This window comes from Oncorhynchus mykiss, chromosome 8 (assembly GCF_013265735.2).
Source record: "Oncorhynchus mykiss isolate Arlee chromosome 8, USDA_OmykA_1.1, whole genome shotgun sequence".
Lineage (NCBI taxonomy): Eukaryota > Metazoa > Chordata > Actinopteri > Salmoniformes > Salmonidae > Oncorhynchus > Oncorhynchus mykiss.
Genome location: NC_048572.1, coordinates 85,059,122 through 85,079,423, shown reverse-complemented (window position 1 = coordinate 85,079,423; position 20,302 = coordinate 85,059,122). Strand labels below are relative to the sequence as shown.

The following is a 20,302-nucleotide window of genomic DNA, read 5'->3' as shown; positions in this document are numbered from 1 at the left end:
CTGATGTCAGATAACTGCTTATGTCAGATAAACTGCTGACGTCAGATAAACTGCTGATGTCAGATAAACTGCTGATGTCAGATACCTGCTGATGTCAGATAAACTGCTGATGTCAGATAAACTGCTGACGTCAGATAAACTGCTGATGTCAGATAACTGCTGATGTCAGATAAACTGCTGATGTCAGATAAACTGCTGATGTCAGATACCTGCTGATGTCAGATAAACTGGGAGATAAACTGCTGATTTCAGATAAACTGCTGATGTCAGATAAACTGCTGATGTCAGACAACTGCTGATGTCAGATAACTGCTGATGTCAGATAAACTGCTGATGTCAGATAAACTGCCAGATAAACTGCTGATGCCAGATAAACTGCCAGATAAACTGCTGATGTCAGATAAACTGCTGATGTCAGATAAACTGCTGATGCCAGGTGAACTGCTGATGTCAGATAACTGCTGATGTCAGATAAACTGCTGATGTCAAATAACTGCTGATGTCAGATAAACTGCCAGATAAACTGCTGATGTCAGATAAACTGCCAGATAAACTGCTGATGTCAGATAAACTACTGATACCAGATAAACTGCTAGATGCCAGATAAACTGCTAGATGCCAGATAGGCTGCTTAGATGCCAGATAGGCTGCTAGATGCCAGATAGGCTGCTAGATGCCAGATAGGCTGCTAGATGCCAGATAGGCAGCTAGATGCCAGATAGGCTGCTAGATGCCAGATAAAGTGCTAGATGCTAGATGGCTTTTTTTTCTTCTAATTTCCATTTTGCCAAGAAGCCTCTAATTCTGGAGTGGAGAGGGCAGGGAGCAGGGCACGCCAGGGAAAGAGGGCACGAGGAGAAGGCCAGACTGCTACCCGGCCGCCACGGCAACCACCCCTGCCCACCCCGCTCTGGCGTCCACCCTACCCCACCGCACCATGCCCAGCTCCCCCCGCCCCGCCCCACCCTGCCGTGCCAACCCGGCTCTGCTCTGTCCACTCTGACTATTTAATCTGCAGGGCCTGAGCAGCACTACCACTACAGTTCTATGGCTCTACAATTTAACATCTGCCCCACTGCAGACTGATGCTGCCTGCCAACCCTGCATCAGGGATTTAAAGAAAGAGAGGGATGAGGGAGAGACAGAGGGAGAGAAAGAGAGCGAGAGAGCAAAAGATAAAGAGAGAGAGGGGGAAGGGGAGAGAGATATAGAGAGCGAAAGAGATAAAGAGAGAGAGAGACAGACAGACAGAGAGACAGACACGATTGACTCAATGAGGGGCTTAAGGCTTAATGCCGAGGGAAATACACACTGTAGTAGGTGACATTGTGTTAATTACCTAATATAATTAAATCTAAGAGAAGCAAAAAGCCACTTTCAGTAATTTAACGTGAGACCGTTTTCTTTGCAGCCCAGCGCTGTGCTTTCTGAGAAGATGTTTTCAGGCTTAATCACATCTGAAGGCCCTGGCAGTCTGTCTGTCTGTCTGTCTGTCTGTCTGTGAACGCCAACTAGTATCAACTCGCAACACAACCCACAGAGACCAGATACAGACGGGGTTTTTTCAAAGCAGCATTCCACTAGTTTCTACATTATTTACTTGCCGATAATGTCTATCACCATGATAGAGTCTGCCAGTGTAGAGAGTGAAAATACTCTAGTTCCATCAGATTTTTATCACCATTCAACTTGTGTCTCATCATTCAGCTACAGTCCATTTCTAGCACACACACACATGCTTTTCTTTCTCACTATTCACCCTCTGGTCTTTGGACCTCAGTGGGCTAAAGAATTTGGCTTAGCACCTAAAACCCTCACAATTTATTTTTACAAATGCACAATTGAGAGCGATCCTGTCGGGCTGTATCACCGCCTGGTACGGCAACTGCACCGCCCACAACCGCAAAGCTCTCCGGAAGGTGGTGTGGTCTGCACAACGAATCACCGGGGGCAAACTTCCCACCCTCCTGGACACCTACACCACCCGATGCCATAGGAAGGCCAAAAGAATCATCAAGGACATCAACCACCCGAGCCACTGCCTGTTCGCCCTGCTATCATCCATCCAAAAGGCAAGGTCAGTACAGGTGCATCAAAGCCGGGACCGAGAGACTGAAAACAGCTTTTATCTCAAGGCCATCAGACTGCTAAACAGCCATCACTAGCACATCAGAGGCTGCTGCCTACAGACATAGATTAGGAATCACAGGCCACTTTAATAATGTTTCCGTATCTTGCACTACTTATCTCATATGTATAAACTGCACTCTACACTATTCAACAGTATCTTAGTCACTTTAGTTGTGTGTAAATATTGTATCACCCATCTCATATGTATAAACTGTACTCTATACTATTCAACAGTATCTTAGTCACTTTAGCTGTGTGTAAATATTGTATCACCCATCTCATATGTATAAACTGTACTCTATACTATGCCACAGTATCTTAGTCCAATGCTGCTCTGACATATATATATATGTATATATTCTTAATCCATTCCTTACTTAGACTTACGTGTATTTTGTGTATATGTTGTGAAACGGTTAGATATTACTTGTTATATATTACTACACTGTCGGAGCTAGAAACACAAGCATTTCGCTACACTCGGAATAACATCTCCTAGACACATGTACGTGACCAATAAAATTTGATTTGATTTGACAAGAAAAACCCAAACCTGAAAAGAAAGATTTCCTACGGTACTTTGAGATGGTGTGTGTAGGCTTGGGCTTTAACCGTTTATACCATATACCGGGATATTTACCAATATCAAGGGTATGATTTTCAATACTGTTTTTAAAAAACACAGGGGAGCATTATAAGTTAAATATAACTATAATAAATATAAAATGTGTCAAATGAATTATATCCAGCTCAGGACTCCAGCATTTGGTTTGCTAACTTGCTAGCTAAGTGGCTAGATGTCAAGATCAAGCTTCCTGGTTACAGCAGAGACATTCAATCCTGAGTGCCGGTTTCTTTAGCTAACATTGACTGGCCTTTCTGCTATCTTTAAAATATGAACATTCCATCATTAACGAGTCTCAAGAAGAACAGAGGGGTTGATCCTGATTCGATAACCCTCACAGCTATCGTCCAATGAATATCCAAATATTGGAACTCTTATCGCTTTTTCTTCTCCACAGAACACAATGGTCTCTGGGGCTCCCGGGTGCAAGAGGTGTCACTGCAGTCCCTGGTTTAAATCCAGACTGCACCACATCCGGCCGTGATTTGGAGTCCCATAGGGCGGTGCATAATTGGCCCAGCGTTGTCCGGGGTAGGCCGTCATTGTAAATAAGAATTTGTTCTTAACTGACTTGCCTAGTTAAATCAAATAAATAAATCCGGTTGCCAAGCAACTTTTTTTTTGTCCAGATGAAACCAGTCTGTCAAAAGTTGCTAGCTCATGTCTAAAGTCTCAACCTAAATACACACTGCAATTACCTAACCACAAAACGTCTTTGCTCTGATTTGAAACCTGACGATATAACACCTTGCCTTAGCTAACGGCTAAGATGTTTGTTTTTGACTTTATCATTCTAATTCTATTAACAAGGCTCCACATGCATTCCTGCTATTTCCAACCACCAAATGAGCAACTCCTCTGTAAATCCAGCTGCATATTGAACGTTGAGATTGCCTGAAAGGCCAGTATCTTTGGCAATGACGTAGTGGCAAGAAGCGGAATGTCAGCTAAACAGACTGGAACCCAGACTAGAGATAGTCAATACCCTCCTGGATCAAGATCCCTTTTGCCTAAAATGGTTTGGTACAGAAAACATTGGTACAGAAACGGTATGAACAATTGAATACAGCCCAACCATATTGGTGTATAGCGTTGCGTAGCGATTATGTAACTAAATCTGTGTCCTGTCTCCAGGGATCACCTTGTATGCCTGGCTCACAGATTTACCAGATTATATATCCGGAATGCCACCATTCTCTGCTCCGCATCCATCTATTCTACAGTACTACCCACTTCCTGCAATCTACCATATGACCCGCCCTCTGCAGCTCATTGATCCCTGTCCTCACTCTCACTTTTGAGTGACATGAGCAGCTGCCAATCTGGTACAGTACACCATGGCACTGATGTGTAAGTTTATCTGAGATTACTAGGGAGACTCGGGGCTGGCGAGGTTTAGGACTGGGGAGGCTCGGGACTGGGGAGACTCGGGGCTGGCGAGGTTTAGGACTGGGGAGGCTCGGGACTGGGGAGGCTCGGGACTGGGGAGACTCGGGACTGGGGAGACTCGGGACTGGGGAGACTCGGGACTGGGGAGGCTCGGGACTGGGGAGGCTCGGGACTGGGGAGGCTCGGGACTGGGGAGACTCGGGACTGGGGACGCTCGGGATTGTGTCTTTCACCATAAAAGTCCTATGACCAAGTTCAAGTTAGTATATTTATACACACAGTGGGGTCAGATATGACTGACAGCCTTGATGAAGATGAGCAATAATACAATTGTTCAGAGAAAGAAATGTTGTTTAACAAGTAATAGTTTTTTTTTCAGAAAAAAAACAAGGCAGGGGTCAAAATGATTGACAGCTCTAAAGAAGTATGCAATATACCTAGCATGCTAATCTAATCTAGCTAATCTAGCTTGGGACTGGATGCATTTTGCAGTTAGTTTTGGTTGCTAACATCTCACCATTACCAATAACAGGGGAGGTTAGAGTAAACTGTAAAATGCATCCAGTCCCAAGCTAGATGTAGAGATTAGCATGTCTCGTATGCTCTTATGATCTTTGACCCTCTGTAAATTTCTCAGGCATCATTATTCACAATTCATCCAGGATGATCTGTATTCCTGGTAGCATCCACATGAATGTATAAGTGTTTAGAAACGTATTTTATTTCTTATTGACAATAAAAGTGATTCCAAAATGACACAATACATTATTTATCATTCATTTCTGTTGGGCATAAAATAATCTGAAACACAACCAAAGTAAACAGCAAATGCATCCAACAAGTTTGTAGAGTCACAAGCTAAACGTTTGACTCCTTTATTCATAAGAATCTTTAGGGGTGTCAATTGTTTAAAGATATATATTTCTCCAAGCAATTGTATTAGCATAAAATAATATAATTTCCTCTATAGCACAGTATTTTAATTATTTATTTTACACTGTCATTATTGCTCATCTTTATCACGGGTGTCAATACTTTCGGACCCCACTGTATATTTAGTAAGAAAAAATGTCACATTTTGTGCTTTTGAATACAAAAAAACCTTTACTTTAGAATTTAATTTTAATTTTAATTTTAGAATAAAAACCCCTTTATTTTAGAATAAAAACCCCTTTATTTTAGAATAAAAACCCTTTATTTTAGAATAAAAACCCTTTATTTTAGAATAAAAAACCCTTTATTTTAGAATAAAAACCCCTTTATTTTAGAATAAAAACCCCTTTATTTTAGAATAAAAACCCCTTTATTTTAGAATAAAAACCCTTTATTTTAGAATAAAAAACCCTTTATTTTAGAATAAAAACCCTTTATTTTAGAATAAAAAACCCTTTATTTTAGAATAAAAACCCCTTTACTTTAGAATAAAAACACGTGCCTCCTTATTAGTGTGATGTATAATTTGTGCAAAAAGGTTTACCGCTTTGTTGTCCTCGTCCTCTGACGACTCCGTCTCCTCCTCCACCTCTCCTTCCTCAGGGAACTCCACGTCCGACTCCCCTGGAGCGATGGGCACACTGATGGTCAGGTTGGGGTTGGTCATGTAGCTGTCGTCGTCCGGGACCTTCTCTCCGTAGCGTCCGATCACCCCCACCACCCCGACCCCCACCCCACCGTTACTCTCCACGTGATTCGCTACGGGTGTCAGCCTCACAGAAATCTGAACGTCTTTAGTCATGAGACGTCTCTTCTTCAGGTTTCCGTTGAATAGATCGGTGACGTTCCTCATCAGCCAGGCGAACCCCGTGTGGATGCGGGCGACGGCGATCTGGATGTTGTTCATCTCTCCGTCCTCGTCGGGAGCCGACAGGTTGTCTGAGCTGAACGAGCTGAGCAGCAGGGCCAAGAACAGGTTCAGCACCTGGGATGGAAGAGGAAAATGAGACCAGTATAATGGAACCACACAAAATGGGACAGATCGGTGTATCTTGATCAGGTTCAAATTATACAGAAGCAGATCAGAGGTTGAGGCCTTCTTTAAGACCCTTTGACCCAAGACAATGGTTTTGTCATCAGAATCAAATCCTATAGACAGAGGATTAACCCACCGTTCAAACGCATACATGTTTAACACGTACTGTGGATCCAAGCAGCATCCCATCTGATCTCCAGTAATCTGCCTGCTCAGAGAGCACTCGAGCTACTTGTCATCTAGGCTCCAGATACCTCTGCATTGTGTGTGGGACATAACCAGTTGGTGTGGAATTATCTGCTCATTGAGAATTGGGGGGCATGAACATGATCTGAGCAGATTCTTGTTGATGGGTGCTCTTTGACCTCCTTGCACCTAAGCAATTTGTTGCTTGTGAACCCTAGAGGTCAGCCGGGATACACAGCCTTCATACGATTCATGTGTTTAGAGAGAGGGAGGGTTTCTGTCAGTCTGACCATGTACTGCCCAGAGGAGAGCTGGAGGAATCTGGTGGTCAAGCTCGTCATATATAGCGCCCTTTATAACTAACTAGCTTCATAACATCGTATACTGTTGTCCATAATGCAAAAAAATAAAAAATTAAAATGCAGCCGTTATTTTAACATCAAAATAATTTCTGGGTAACAATTTAGTACTTTACCATTAAAATGGACAAAAATGAACCAAAATAGCCTTTTAGCAACAACAAAACAACTAATTCTAACGCTACAATGTTGCTAGGACTGTCCGTGAGTGGTCTGAGTGGGGAAGGGAAAGCCAGCTAAAAACAATATTTTTTTTTGGGGGGGGGGGGGGGCAGAGAGGTTTGGAACCTCTCTTCGTTATCTGATCTATTCATTTACTGCCTGGTGACGTCACCTGGCAACCCGAGCACTCCACTCATGCAAAAATCTGCGAATTAAAAAGTCCTGTGTAGATTGTATGTTTAACCAGCAACTAATCAAATAGTTGAAAAATCACAGATTTGTTTCTGCAAGTGGATCTTCCAGCAAGATAATAACCACAAGCACACGTCAAAATCCACAAAGAAATAGTTAATTGACCACAAAATCAGTCTCTGGGTCTTGAAACCCGTTGAAAACCGGTGGTTTGAATTGAAGTGGGGAAGTCCATAAGAACAGACAAAAGATATCAAGGTCCTGGAAATATGGAGGAATGAACTGAGATCTTTCCCAATGTGTTCTCCAATCTCATGAAACATTTTAGAAAATGAGAGGTATCCCCCCTTTTTGAGAGGGAACAACATATTACTTCTTCAACTAAAGGGGCGGCAGGGCAGCCTAGTGGTTAGAGCGTTGGACTAGTAACCGGAAGGTTGCGAGTTCAAACCCCCGAGCTGACAAGGTACAAATCTGTCGTTCTGCCCCTGAACAGGCAGTTAACCCACTGTTCCCAGGCCGTCATTGAAAATAAGAATTTGTTCTTAACTGACTTGCCTGGTTAAATAAAGGTAAAATAAAAAAAAATAAAAAAAAATCTCCTTCTCTGAGCAATTGTATTAGTATGATATAATATAATTTCCTTTTTAATTGTTTTAATTTATTTTATACATCTTTATCAATAAATTTGGACACTGCATGTGGTTTGGAAATGACATGCGAAAGCAAGAGCCAAAACCCAGTGGATCTGTGTGAAAACCCAGTGGATCTGTGTGAAAACACAGTGGAATCTGTGTGAAAACCCAGTGAATCTGTGTGAAAACCCAGTGAATCTGTGTGAAAACCCAGTGAATCTGTGTGAAAACCCAGTGAATCTGTGTGAAAACGTGTGAAAACCCAGTGAATCTGTGTGAAAACGTGTGAAAACCCAGTGAATCTGTATGAAAACCCAGTGAATCTGTGTGAAAACCCAGTGAATCTGTGTGAAAACCCAGTGAATCTGTGTGAAAACCCAGTGAATCTGTGTGAAAACGTGTGAAAACCCAGTGAATCTGTGCCGGTCACTCGTTCTCCTTTGGATTTAGCCTGCCTGTGTCCTGGATTACACAAAATGGTTCCCCCCGACTTTACTGCAGTCCACTAACGGCAGAAAATGGTACTCAACTTGTTGTACTCGCTCGTAACATATTATTTTTTTAAAGTGACGTTTATTTATTTTTTTAAAATCTGAATTAAATGAAATAATGAAAAGATAATTAACAATATCTCAGGGGAAAAAACATGAGAAAATGTTGAATGAAAAAAAAATACTATCTTTCAAAATGACCCCAGTGATATGGGAAATAGTTGAGGTATGGGACTGGAGAAATGTAACCACTCTTCATTGACAGAGCTATGGATGCAGAGACTGATCATCAATGATGTTAAATGTATAGTTCTAACCATGTTATGAGGCTATACAATGTTTATTTACAAACATTGGAGTAAAACAAGTTTATTTGTTGAGTTCTGATGGGACACGACAGTTGAACTAAGCTCTTGAAGCATTTACAAGCTCTATTCTTCAAGAATAAATTGGTATATATCCTTAATTTATAAATCCACAAATGAATGTAGCAACATGCGGATTGTCCCTTTAAAGACTTAATTTAGCTCTGTCATGTACTCCATCCAGCAGCACATCAAGCTGAAGCTCTGTCATGTACTCCATCCAGCAGCACATCAAGCTGAAGCTCTATCATGTACTCCATCCAGCAGCACATCAAGCTGAAGCTCTATCATGTACTCCATCCAGCAGCACATCAAGCTGAAGCTCTATCATGTACTCCATCCAGCAGCACATCAAGCTGAAGCTCTATCATGTACTCCATCCAGCAGCACATCAAGCTGAAGCTCTATCATGTACTCCATCCAGCAGCACATCAAGCTGAAGCTCTATCATGTACTCCATCCAGCAGCACATCAAGCTGAAGCTCTGTCATGTACTCCATCCAGCAGCACATCAAGCTGAAGCTCTGTCATGTACTCCATCCAGCAGCACATCAAGCTGAAGCTCTGTCAGGTACTCCATCCAGCAGCACATCAAGCTGAAGCTCTATCATGTACTCTATCCAGCAGCACATCAAGCTGAAGCTCTATCATGTACTCCACCCAGCAGCACATCAAGCTGAAGCTCTATCATGTACTCCATCCAGCAGCACATCAAGCTGAAGCTCTATCATGTACTCCATCCAGCAGCACATCAAGCTGAAGCTCTATCATGTACTCTATCCAGCAGCACATCAAGCTGAAGCTCTATCATGTACTCCATCCAGCAGCACATCAAGCTGAAGCTCTATCATGTACTCCATCCAGCAGCACATCAAGCTGAAGCTCTATCATGTACTCCATCCAGCAGCACATCAAGCTGAAGCTCTATCATGTACTCCATCCAGCAGCACATCAAGCTGAAGCTCTATCATGTACTCCATCCAGCAGCACATCAAGCTGAAGCTCTATCATGTACTCCATCCAGCAGCACATCAAGCTGAAGCTCTATCATGTACTCCATCCAGCAGCACATCAAGCTGAAGCTCTGTCATGTACTCCATCCAGCAGCACATCAAGCTGAAGCTCTGTCAGGTACTCCATCCAGCAGCACATCAAGCTGAAGCTATGCTAAATGAACATGGATGAATGAATGAGAGAAATGCTGCTAGCCGTCTGGCCGGCTGGCCGAGCAACAACCACTGGTTGTCTGGAGTTCTGAGAAAAAAGGTTTTGATCTCTTCTCATTAAATGATAGTTTCCAGGACACAGATGGATAACAAAGCAACATCTGGGTGGCTCAACCAGTACTGCATTGCTGCGGCGCCAAGTGACAGCAGTTGTGTACAAACAGAGCCCGTTACTTGGATTAAATGTTTTGTCGTTTTTTACATAAACAGTTCCAATTCTGTGCCCTTGCATTAGGAAGGCTTTTTGTTTCATACTACAAAACTAAACTGTCAATACTTGCCGAGTCCGGATATAATACAGTACTGTAGCCAGCTACCACGCCGTGCTGTAACGTTCCAACGCCACCTCATCTGATCAACACATGTTCAACCCATTAAAAGACCTAATTTATTACCTCTGGATAAAACATTTAAGCCTTAAGTGGACGTTCTGCCGTTATAAATTCTACAAACGCCACTCCAGCGTGGATATACTTGTTGGCACTGGACACGCGGGTTGGATAATGTCATATATGTTGTATGTACTTTGTAGAGGATAACAGATGGTTAAATATGTTGTCCAGACTGAATCTGTTTTGAAGTTCGCTTATAGTAATCTGCATGTCAAGACGGTTACTATGACAACGTAGCCGCCATTTTCGGAGATATGATTGGGTTTTGGGATGGCCCACAGGGACACTGTACATGGAATCATTGTCGTAACATGGTGACCATAACAGACAATGCAAACCATTTTTAGTTATTTCCTAGATCAATCCTCTCACACGGTCTGAAAGCACAGCTTTCTCAGAGTACGTCTATACTGTAGACTGTGATTCACTTTCTCAGAGTATGTCTATACTATTGACTCCTAAATAATCCCTTGTGGAAACCCTCTCTCCCTCCTTCTCTCTCCTACCCAATAGAAACCCTTACAGAAACCCTCTGTCCCTCCTACCCAATAGAAACCCTTACAGAAACCCTCTGTCCCTCCTACCCAATAGAAACCCTTACAGAAACCCTCTGTCCCTCCTACCCAATAGAAACCCTTACAGAAACCCATGTCCCTCCTACCCAATAGAAACCCTTACAGAAACCCCCTGTCCCTCCTACCCAATAGAAACCCTTACAGAAACCCTCTGTCCCTCCTCCCCAATAGAAACCCTTACAGAAACCCTCTGTCCCTCCTTCTCTCTCCTACCCAATAGAAACCCTTACAGAAACCCTCTGTCCCTCCTACCCAATAGAAACCCTTACAGAAACCCTCTGTCCCTCCTTCTCTCTCCTCCCCAATAGAAATCCACATCGATCTCATCATTTGGACCAAACGACAAATCAGACCAGATCTTGCTATTGGTTGTTTCCATAAAACTCTGTAGCTCTCGTCTCTCTAGTGCATTGTAATACTCCTGTTCTATCAATGCCCTTTTCAGATCCCATTTCTCAATCAGAAGGTTGTGCAACAGCACAACTAATTGTATCCATAATACAACATCCATCACATCATTTATGCCAAACAACCATCTTGCTGATATTTCTGTTTAAAAAAAACAAAACTCTAAACTCATTCCAGTGCATAACGATCCTGTTCTATTAGCTTGTGTGTGTCTTTTGTCCGACCTTCTCTCTTTGTGTTAGAACTGATCTCTACATTTCAGGTTTCTCAATGGATCTACTCACCACCAGGTTTCCTATGACCATGACCAGCATGAAGACTAGGATGCAGAGAGGCTGCCCTGCCACCTCCATGCAATCCCACATGGTCTCGATCCACTCGCCGCACAGCACCCGGAACACGATGAGGAACGAGTGGAAGAAGTCCTTCATGTGCCAGCGGGGTAACATACAATCCTTAGAGATCTTACAAACGCAGTCCTGGTAGTTCTTGCCGAACAGTTGCATGCCCACCACCGCGAAGATGAAGACGATAATGGCCAGCACCAGGGTCAGGTTTCCCAGAGCGCCCACGGAGTTACCGATGATCTTGATCAGTGTGTTCAGGGTGGGCCATGACTTCGCTAGCTTGAACACTCGCAACTGACCGACACACAAAAAAGAGACAAATCAATTAGCAAAATTAAATGATCAAATTATGTTATGTTAATTATGTTACATTACATAATGCTTAAAAATTACAAAATTATACATTATGTGAATAAAGGACTACAATGTAGTAAATGATACTAAAGGACTACAATGTAGTAGTGCAGTAAAGGAATGGCACATGCCGTTATCATTGGATTGCTGTGTGAGTATGGCTTGTACCCAAGTAAACAGTGTCTCAGCATCTAGATCAGAGTCCTTGTGTTTGACACGTCTCAGCATCTAGATCAGAGTCCTGTGTTTGACACGTCTCAGCATCTAGATCAGAGTCCTGTGTTTGACACGTCTCAGCATCTAGATCAGAGTCCTGTGTTTGACACGTCTCAGCATCTAGATCAGAGTCCTGTGTTTGACACGTCTCAACATCTAGATCAGAGTCCTGTGTTTGACACGTCTCAGCATCTAGATCAGAGTCCTGTGTTTGACACGTCTCAGCATCTAGATCAGAGTCCTGTGTTTGACACGTCTCAACATCTAGATCAGAGTCCTTGTGTTTGACACATCTCAGCATCTAGATCAGAGTCCTTTGTGTTTGACACGTCTCAGCATCTAGATCAGAGTCCTGTGTTTGACACGTCTCAGCATCTAGATCAGAGTCCTGTGTTTGACACGTCTCAGCATCTAGATCAGAGTCCTGTGTTTGACACGTCTCAGCATCTAGATCAGAGTCCTGTGTTTGACACGTCTCAACATCTAGATCAGAGTCCTTGTGTTTGACACGTCTCAACATCTAGATCAGAGTCCTGTGTTAGACACGTCTCAACATCTAGATCAGAGTCCTTGTGTTTGACACGTCTCAACATCTAGATCAGAGTCCTGTGTTAGACACGTCTCAACATCTAGATCAGAGTCCTTTGTGTTTGACACGTCTCAGCATCTAGATCAGAGTCCTTTGTGTTTGACACGTCTCAGCATCTAGATCAGAGTCCTGTGTTAGACACGTCTCAACATCTAGATCAGAGTCCTGTGTTTGACACGTCTCAACATCTAGATCAGAGTCCTTGTGTTTGACAAGTCTCAACATCTAGATCAGAGTCCTGTGTTTGACACGTCTCAGCATCTAGATCAGAGTCCTGTGTTTGACAAGTCTCAACATCTAGATCAGAGTCCTGTGTTAGACACGTCTCAACATCTAGATCAGAGTCCTGTGTTAGACACGTCTCAGCATCTAGATCAGAGTCCTTTGTGTTTGACAAGTCTCAACATCTAGATCAGAGTCCTGTGTTTGACAAGTCTCAACATCTAGATCAGAGTCCTGTGTTTGACACGTCTCAACATCTAGATCAGAGTCCTGTGTTTGACACATCTCAGCATCTAGATCAGAGTCCTTTGTGTTTGACAAGTCTCAACATCTAGATCAGAGTCCTGTGTTTGACAAGTCTCAACATCTAGATCAGAGTCCTGTGTTTGACAAGTCTCAACATCTAGATCAGAGTCCTGTGTTTGACACGTCTCAACATCTAGATCAGAGTCCTGTGTTTGACACATCTCAGCATCTAGATCAGAGTCCTTTGTGTTTGACAAGTCTCAACATCTAGATCAGAGTCCTGTGTTTGACACATCTCAGCATCTAGATCAGAGTCCTGTGTTTGACAAGTCTCTGATCCATTTTCATATTGCCTGTAATTGAAGTGATTCCACTAAAATGTGTCCCCCCACTCTCTAAATCTCATTGATACTGTGACTCAATCATTGTAATGCTCAACAGATTACGCCACTGTGTGTGTGTGTGTGTGTGTGTGTGTGTGTGTGTGGGGGGGGGGGGGGGTGCAGGCACATGGGGCATACTAAGCTCGAAGTTTCTCACCCTCAAACATATCATCAAAAGGGAATAATTATTTCGATGTAGCATTTTTTTTGTTGATTGGGTTAAATAATTTATACAGTTATTTAAACCAATCATAACCAATCAAACAAATCAAATATGTAATAAAATAAATACATAAATAAAATGTTATCAAATGAAGTGAAATGTCTTTGTGACAGTGACATTACCAGTCTGAAGGAGCGCAGGACAGACAGTCCCTCTACGTTGGACAGGCCCAGCTCCATGAGGCTGAGACAGACGATGATGCCGTCAAACATGTTCCAGCCCTGCTGGAAGTAAAAGTATGGATCCATGGCTATCAGCTTGAACACCATCTCTGCTGTGAAGATCACCGTGAACACCTGGGAGAGCACACAGATAATACACAACCAATGGAGTTGATCTTGATTGAATAGACTAGTGTCGATCTGGATTCAATAGACTAGTGTTGATCTGGATTCAATAGACTAGTGTTGATCTGGATTCAATAGACTAGTGTCGATCTGGATTCAATAGACTAGTGTTGATCTGGATTCAATAGACTAGTGTTGATCTGGATTCAATAGACTAGTGTTGATCTGGATTCAATAGACTAGTGTCGATCTGGATTCAATAGACTAGTGTTGATCTGGATTCAATAGACTAGTGTTGATTTGGATTGAATAGACTAGTGTTGATCTGGATTGAATAGACTAGTGTTGATATGGATTCAATAGACTAGTGCTGATCTGGATTCAATAGACTAGTGTTGATCTGGATTAAATAGGCTAGTGTTGATCTGGATTCAATAGACTAGTGGATTGAATAGACTGGTGATGATCTGGATTGAATAGACTAGTGTTGATATGGATTCAATAGACTAGTGCTGATCTGGATTCAATAGACTAGTGTTGATCTGGATTCAATAGACTAGTGCTGATCTGGATTCAATAGACTAGTGTTGATATGGATTCAATAGACTAGTGCTGATCTGGATTCAATAGACTAGTGTTGGATTGAATAGACTAGTGTTGATATGGATTCAATAGACTAGTGTTGATATGGATTCAATAGACTAGTGTTGATATGGATTCAATAGACTAGTGCTGATCTGGATTCAATAGACTAGTGTTGATCTGGATTAAATAGGCTAGTGTTGATCTGGATTCAATAGACTAGTGTTGGATTGAATAGACTGGTGATGATCTGGATTGAATAGACTAGTGTTGATATGGATTCAATAGACTAGTGCTGATCTGGATTCAATAGACTAGTGTTGATATGGATTCAATAGACTAGTGTTGATCTGGATTCAATAGACTAGTGTTGATCTGGATTCAATAGACTAGTGTTGATCTGGATTCAATAGACTAGTGTTGGATTGAATAGACCGGTGATGATCTGGATTGAATAGACTAGTGTTGATATGGATTCAATAGACTAGTGCTGATCTGGATTCAATAGACTAGTGTTGATCTGGATTCAATAGGCTAGTGTTGATCTGGATTCAATAGGCTAGTGTTGATCTGGATTCAATAGGCTAGTGTTGATCTGGATTGAATAGACTAGTGTTGATCTGGATTCAATAGGCTAGTGTTGATCTGGATTCAATAGGCTAGTGTTGATCTGGATTCAATAGACTAGTGTTGGTTTGAATAGACTGGTGTTGATCTGGATTGACTAGTGTTGATATGGATTGAATAGAATGGTGTTGATCTGGATGTAATAGACTGGTGTTGACCTGGATTGAACATACTGGTGATCTGGTTGAATAGACTTGTGTTTATCTGGATTCAACATACCGAGGTTAATCTGGATTGAATAGACTGGTGTTGCCAATTTGAGGGAAATATATGTCCTAAAGTTTTTAAAAAATGCAGAAATCCCGGTTGAAAGATGTATTCCTTGTTTATTCCCTTTTGATTCTGGGATTTTACAACCCTTGTTTCCATTGTCTGATTGTACAACCCTAGTTTCCATTGTGTCTGATTTTACAAACCCTAGTTTCCATTGTGTCTGATTGTACAACCCTAGTTTCCATTGTGTCTGATTTTACAAACCCTAGTTTCCATTGTGTCTGATTTTACAAACCCTAGTTTCCATTGTGTCTGATTTTACAAACCCTAGTTTCCATTGTGTCTTGTAGGTTATGTGATTACTATTTCCGTAACTGTTATGTGATTGTGGATAGATGGTAAGTAGTTTATTCATTGTAAAAATACATTATTTATTTAAACGTCTTATCAGATGTAATGTGATACCTATACTTATTTACTGTTTATATGAATCTTTCATAAAAATAAAAATAAATCACAAAAATAGCCTTACCACGTTGAGTGAATATTGTGATCGTTGTGTGATAGATTGTAAGTGTTGTTAATAATTGTAATAGTCATATAATATTTGGAAATCCTTACCAGATTGCCAACAGAGAGCACATTGTTGAACTCGTCGGTCATGGGGTAGTGTTCCAGGGCCATGAAGAGGGTGTTGAGGACGATACAGATGGTTATTGCCAGGTCTAGGAAGGGATCCATCACAATCATCTTCACATACTCCTTTACCTTCAGCCACCACGGGCACCTGTCCCAGATCAGGTACGCCTTGGCAAAAGTGTACCAGCACGGGGGGCACTTCTGACGAGACTCCTCCAGCTCTGGGTGGCAGAGATCAGACACAGGGGTTAGGTTGGAATGGTTTTAGGGCTGTGTAAAATTCCACAAACTTCCCCACGGTTCCTTGGGTTTTTCAAGAAACTTGGTTGAAGGATTATCTCCTTGCTCATGCCCTCCTAATTCTGGGAAATTAAGATTTCGGAAAAAACGGAGAACTTTTAGGAACGATTGTGGAAGCCCAAGCAGTTTTAAAGGGAACACTTTTATATTTATAAAGGATTTATAAAGGGTTTATAAAGGGTTTATAAAGGGTTTGTAAAGGGTTTATAAAGGGTTTGTAAAGGGTTTATAAAGGGTTTATAAAGGGTTTGTAAAGGGTTTATAAAGGGTTTGTAAAGGGTTTATAAAGGGTTTATAAAGGATTTATAAAGGGTTTATAAAGGGTTTATACATGGTTTATAAAGGGTTTGTAAAGGGTTTATAAAGGGTTTATAAAGGGTTTGTAAAGGGTTTGTAAAGGGTTTATAAAGGGTTTATAAAGGATTTGTAAAGGGTTTATAAAGGGTTTGTAAAGGGTTTATAAAGGGTTTATAAAGGGTTTATAAAGGGTTTATAAATGGTTTATAAAGGGTTTATAAAGGGTTTATAAATGGTTTATAAAGGGTTTATAAAGGGTTTATAAAGGGTTTGTAAAGGGTTTATAAAGGGTTTATAAAGGGTTTGTAAAGGGTTTATAAAGGGTTTATAAACTTTTAATAAGTAGTTTATAGATATTTTATAAATCTGTCATAATTTATTAACTGCAAAGATACTACAAAGCACATTGTGTGCTTTTTCTTTTAGCTCCATGCCAAAGACTATACTGGTAATAATAACACCTCTGGTTTTAAAATGCTTGATGGGATTACCTTTTACATCATGATTGGCTTGTTGAGAGCTTTAACAGTCCAGTCAGCTAGCCATCAGTTAGTTATGACTTAGTTATACGTTAGTTTTGAGCTAGTTGTAGATTAAACTTGTAAATGATAAATGAGATATAAGTTAGTTATACATTTATAATGATGTCATAATGAGTTAGTTGGACATTTATAATGAAGTCATAATGAGTTAGTTAGACATTTATAATGATGTCATAATGAGTTAGTTGGACATTTATAATGAAGTCATAATGAGTTAGTTAGACATTTATAATGAAGTCATAATGAGTTAGTTAGACATTTATAATGAAGTCATAATGAGTTAGTTAGACATTTATAATGAAGTCATAATGAGTTAGTTATACATTTATAATGAAGTCATAATGAGTTACTTAGACATTTATAATGAAGTCATAATGAATTAATTAGACATTTATAATGATGTCATAATGAGTTAGTTAGACATTTATAATGAAGTTATAATGAGTTAGTTGGGCGTTAAAAGAGCCTCTGTAAATTGACCTCTGACCTCTGAAGGTACCCTCACCATCCATGGCATCGCTGAGGAAGCTAATGGAGCTCAGACCGCGTTTCCGACGGAGGGGAGGCTCTGCAGTCTCGGGGGAGAGCTGGGCTGGCTTGGCACTGGACTCTTCTAAACAGGTGGGCTCCTGGAAGAACGGGAAAAAGCAAACACTTTGACAAACACTGGCCAATCAAACAATCAATCAATTCAATCAATCACATTATATTTACATTAAAAAAAGTTCACAAACTTTATCTTCTTTGACCTTCTCCATGCTGCAGGCGGGGAGGGAGGTGGGGGTGTGCAGGCCGACAGTGGTGACGCCGTTCTGGTCCAGGGAGATGTTGAGACGTCCGTTGATGTTGAGACTGGGGGTGAAGACCTGGGAGCAATGGCTCCTCACGCTGCCTGTCCTTTTGTGCTTGTGTTGCCAGTTGGGGCCGATGGTGGAGCCTGCCCTGCTCCTCCCCATGATGTCCCCGTGAACACTGTACTCGTCATCCCCGAAGTCGGCATCAGAGGTGGTACAGGGTCTGAAGGAGAAGATACTGGCCTGGCTGCCACGGCGAGTGCTGAGAGGGTGGGACGACATGGCAGCCAGGAGAGGGTGGACGGGCATGGGAGACGTGGGAGGCAGGGGGGACTGGAGGGAGGATAAGGAGAGAGAGAGAGAGAGAGAGAGAGAGAGAGAGAGAGAGAGAGAGAGAGAGAGAGAGAGAGTTGTAGAAGACAAAAAATAGTGAGACATTCATTATTTTTTTTAATGTTAACCTTTGTTCAATAAGGCAAATCAGTTAAGAACAAATTCTTATTTACAATGACGGCACTACCCCGGCCAAACCCGGGCGACAATTGTGCGCTGCCCTATGGGTCTCCCAGTCACGGCCAGATGTGATGCAGTCTGGAATCGAACCAGGGCACTGCAGTGACACCTCTTGCACTGAGATGCAGTGTCTTAGACCGCTGCGCCACTCAGGACCCCAAGTGGTGCAGCAGGCCTTGACAGGCTAGTGTTGCTCCACATTGGTAGTGAATAAGGTGAGTTTGCCTTATACACATTGGTAGTGAATAAGGTGAGTTTGCCTTATACACATTGGTAGTGAATAAGGTGAGTTTGCCTTATACACATTGGTAGTGAATAAGGTGAGTTTGCCATATTGTGATTGTTAAAAGGCTAATCGGGAACATGATGATGCTAAACAAGGTTCTAATCAACATTCAAACTTTCCAAGACCGACACGTTGTCAACTACAAATCCCTCTGACAGTTCGGTAAGGTGTGATATGTGCTCGTCTTGCCAAGCTACTTAAAAAGGAATACGCTACAGTGTAAGTCGCTCTGGATAAGAGCGTCTGTTAAAAAATACCAAAATGCAATGCAATGTAATGTAAAAAAAAAAAGTGTCTGTCGTACCACCCGCTCGTCCAGTGGATCAAACTTCTCGTCTGATTCGTCCTCTGGATCCTCGGACAGCATCCTGCGAGATCTTCTACTGGCTGTCCGTTTCAAACTACTGCCCACTTTTAGTTGAAACGGTGACAGCTCTGGAGACATGACCGAGTCTGTCTCCTGCTGGATTCTTCTCTCGGCCATCTTCCCCACCAGCAGAGAAACCAGTTCAGTTTACACGGTCAAAATAATAACTGATGATATAATGACCATCAATCTGTGCTTTACCATTGACGTTAAAGGAATTTAACACACATTCTAGACAGAGGTTCATTAGTAGGAATTATTACAATATTTCTAAAATGTAATACATACTTTAATTTCCTGAATTGGCAAAACAAAAACAAAAAGAAAAACAAAATAAGTAACAGGATGTTTTAAAATAAACTTTAAACCAGAGCCATACATTATAGAGAGAATATATTACAACATACTGTACTATACTGTACTATACTGTACTATACTGTACTATACTGTACTGTACTATACTGTACTATACTGTACTATACTGTACTATACTGTACTGTACTGTACTATACTGTACTGTACTATACTGTACTGTACTATACTGTACTATACTGTACTGTACTATACTGTACTATACTGTACTGTACTATACTGTACTGTACTATACTGTACTATACTGTACTATACTGTACTGTACTGTACTATACTGTACTGTACTATACTGTACTATACTGTACTGTACTATACTATACTGTACTATACTGTACTATACTGTACTGTACTATACTGTACTGTACTATACTGTACTATACTGTACTATACTGTACTGTATTATACTGTACTGTACTATACTGTACTGTACTATACTGTACTATACTGTACTGTACTATACTGTACTGTACTATACTGTACTGTACTATACTGTACTATACTGTACTGTACTATACTATACTGTACTATACTGTCTAATGTAAACCAGGGTTGGGGCCAATTTGAATTGAAGACAGTCAATTCAGGAAGTAAACTGAAATATGAATTCAATAATTAATTAATTCAACTGAAAGGGAAATTTATTTATTTTCAGTGAATTCAATTTGAATGAACCCCAGCCCAGATGTGGCCAAGCTACTCTCTGTTCTCTGTATAGGTGCTGTACAATGCTAATAAAGTTGCAAATCAAATTGCCCTATGTTGGGACAATAAAGCTTTCTGAACTTGAATCTGTTTAGAA

General features: G+C 41.3%; 1 protein-coding gene across 1 annotated transcript in view; it reads right to left on the bottom strand.

Annotated features, from left to right (window-relative positions):
* The window catches only part of LOC110531035 (sodium channel protein type 4 subunit alpha), a 105,121-nt gene that overhangs the window by 28,094 nt on the left and 56,725 nt on the right, over window positions 1-20,302 (bottom strand). Inside the window, exons 10-16 of the mRNA XM_036986589.1 lie at window positions 19,069-19,248; window positions 17,906-18,298; window positions 17,659-17,800; window positions 16,015-16,253; window positions 13,807-13,980; window positions 11,389-11,745; window positions 5,622-6,062 (exon numbers count right to left, since the gene is read on the bottom strand). Of these exons, the coding sequence (XP_036842484.1) occupies window positions 5,622-6,062; window positions 11,389-11,745; window positions 13,807-13,980; window positions 16,015-16,253; window positions 17,659-17,800; window positions 17,906-18,298; window positions 19,069-19,248 (1,926 nt within the window). The remainder of the gene's footprint in view (window positions 1-5,621; window positions 6,063-11,388; window positions 11,746-13,806; window positions 13,981-16,014; window positions 16,254-17,658; window positions 17,801-17,905; window positions 18,299-19,068; window positions 19,249-20,302) is intronic.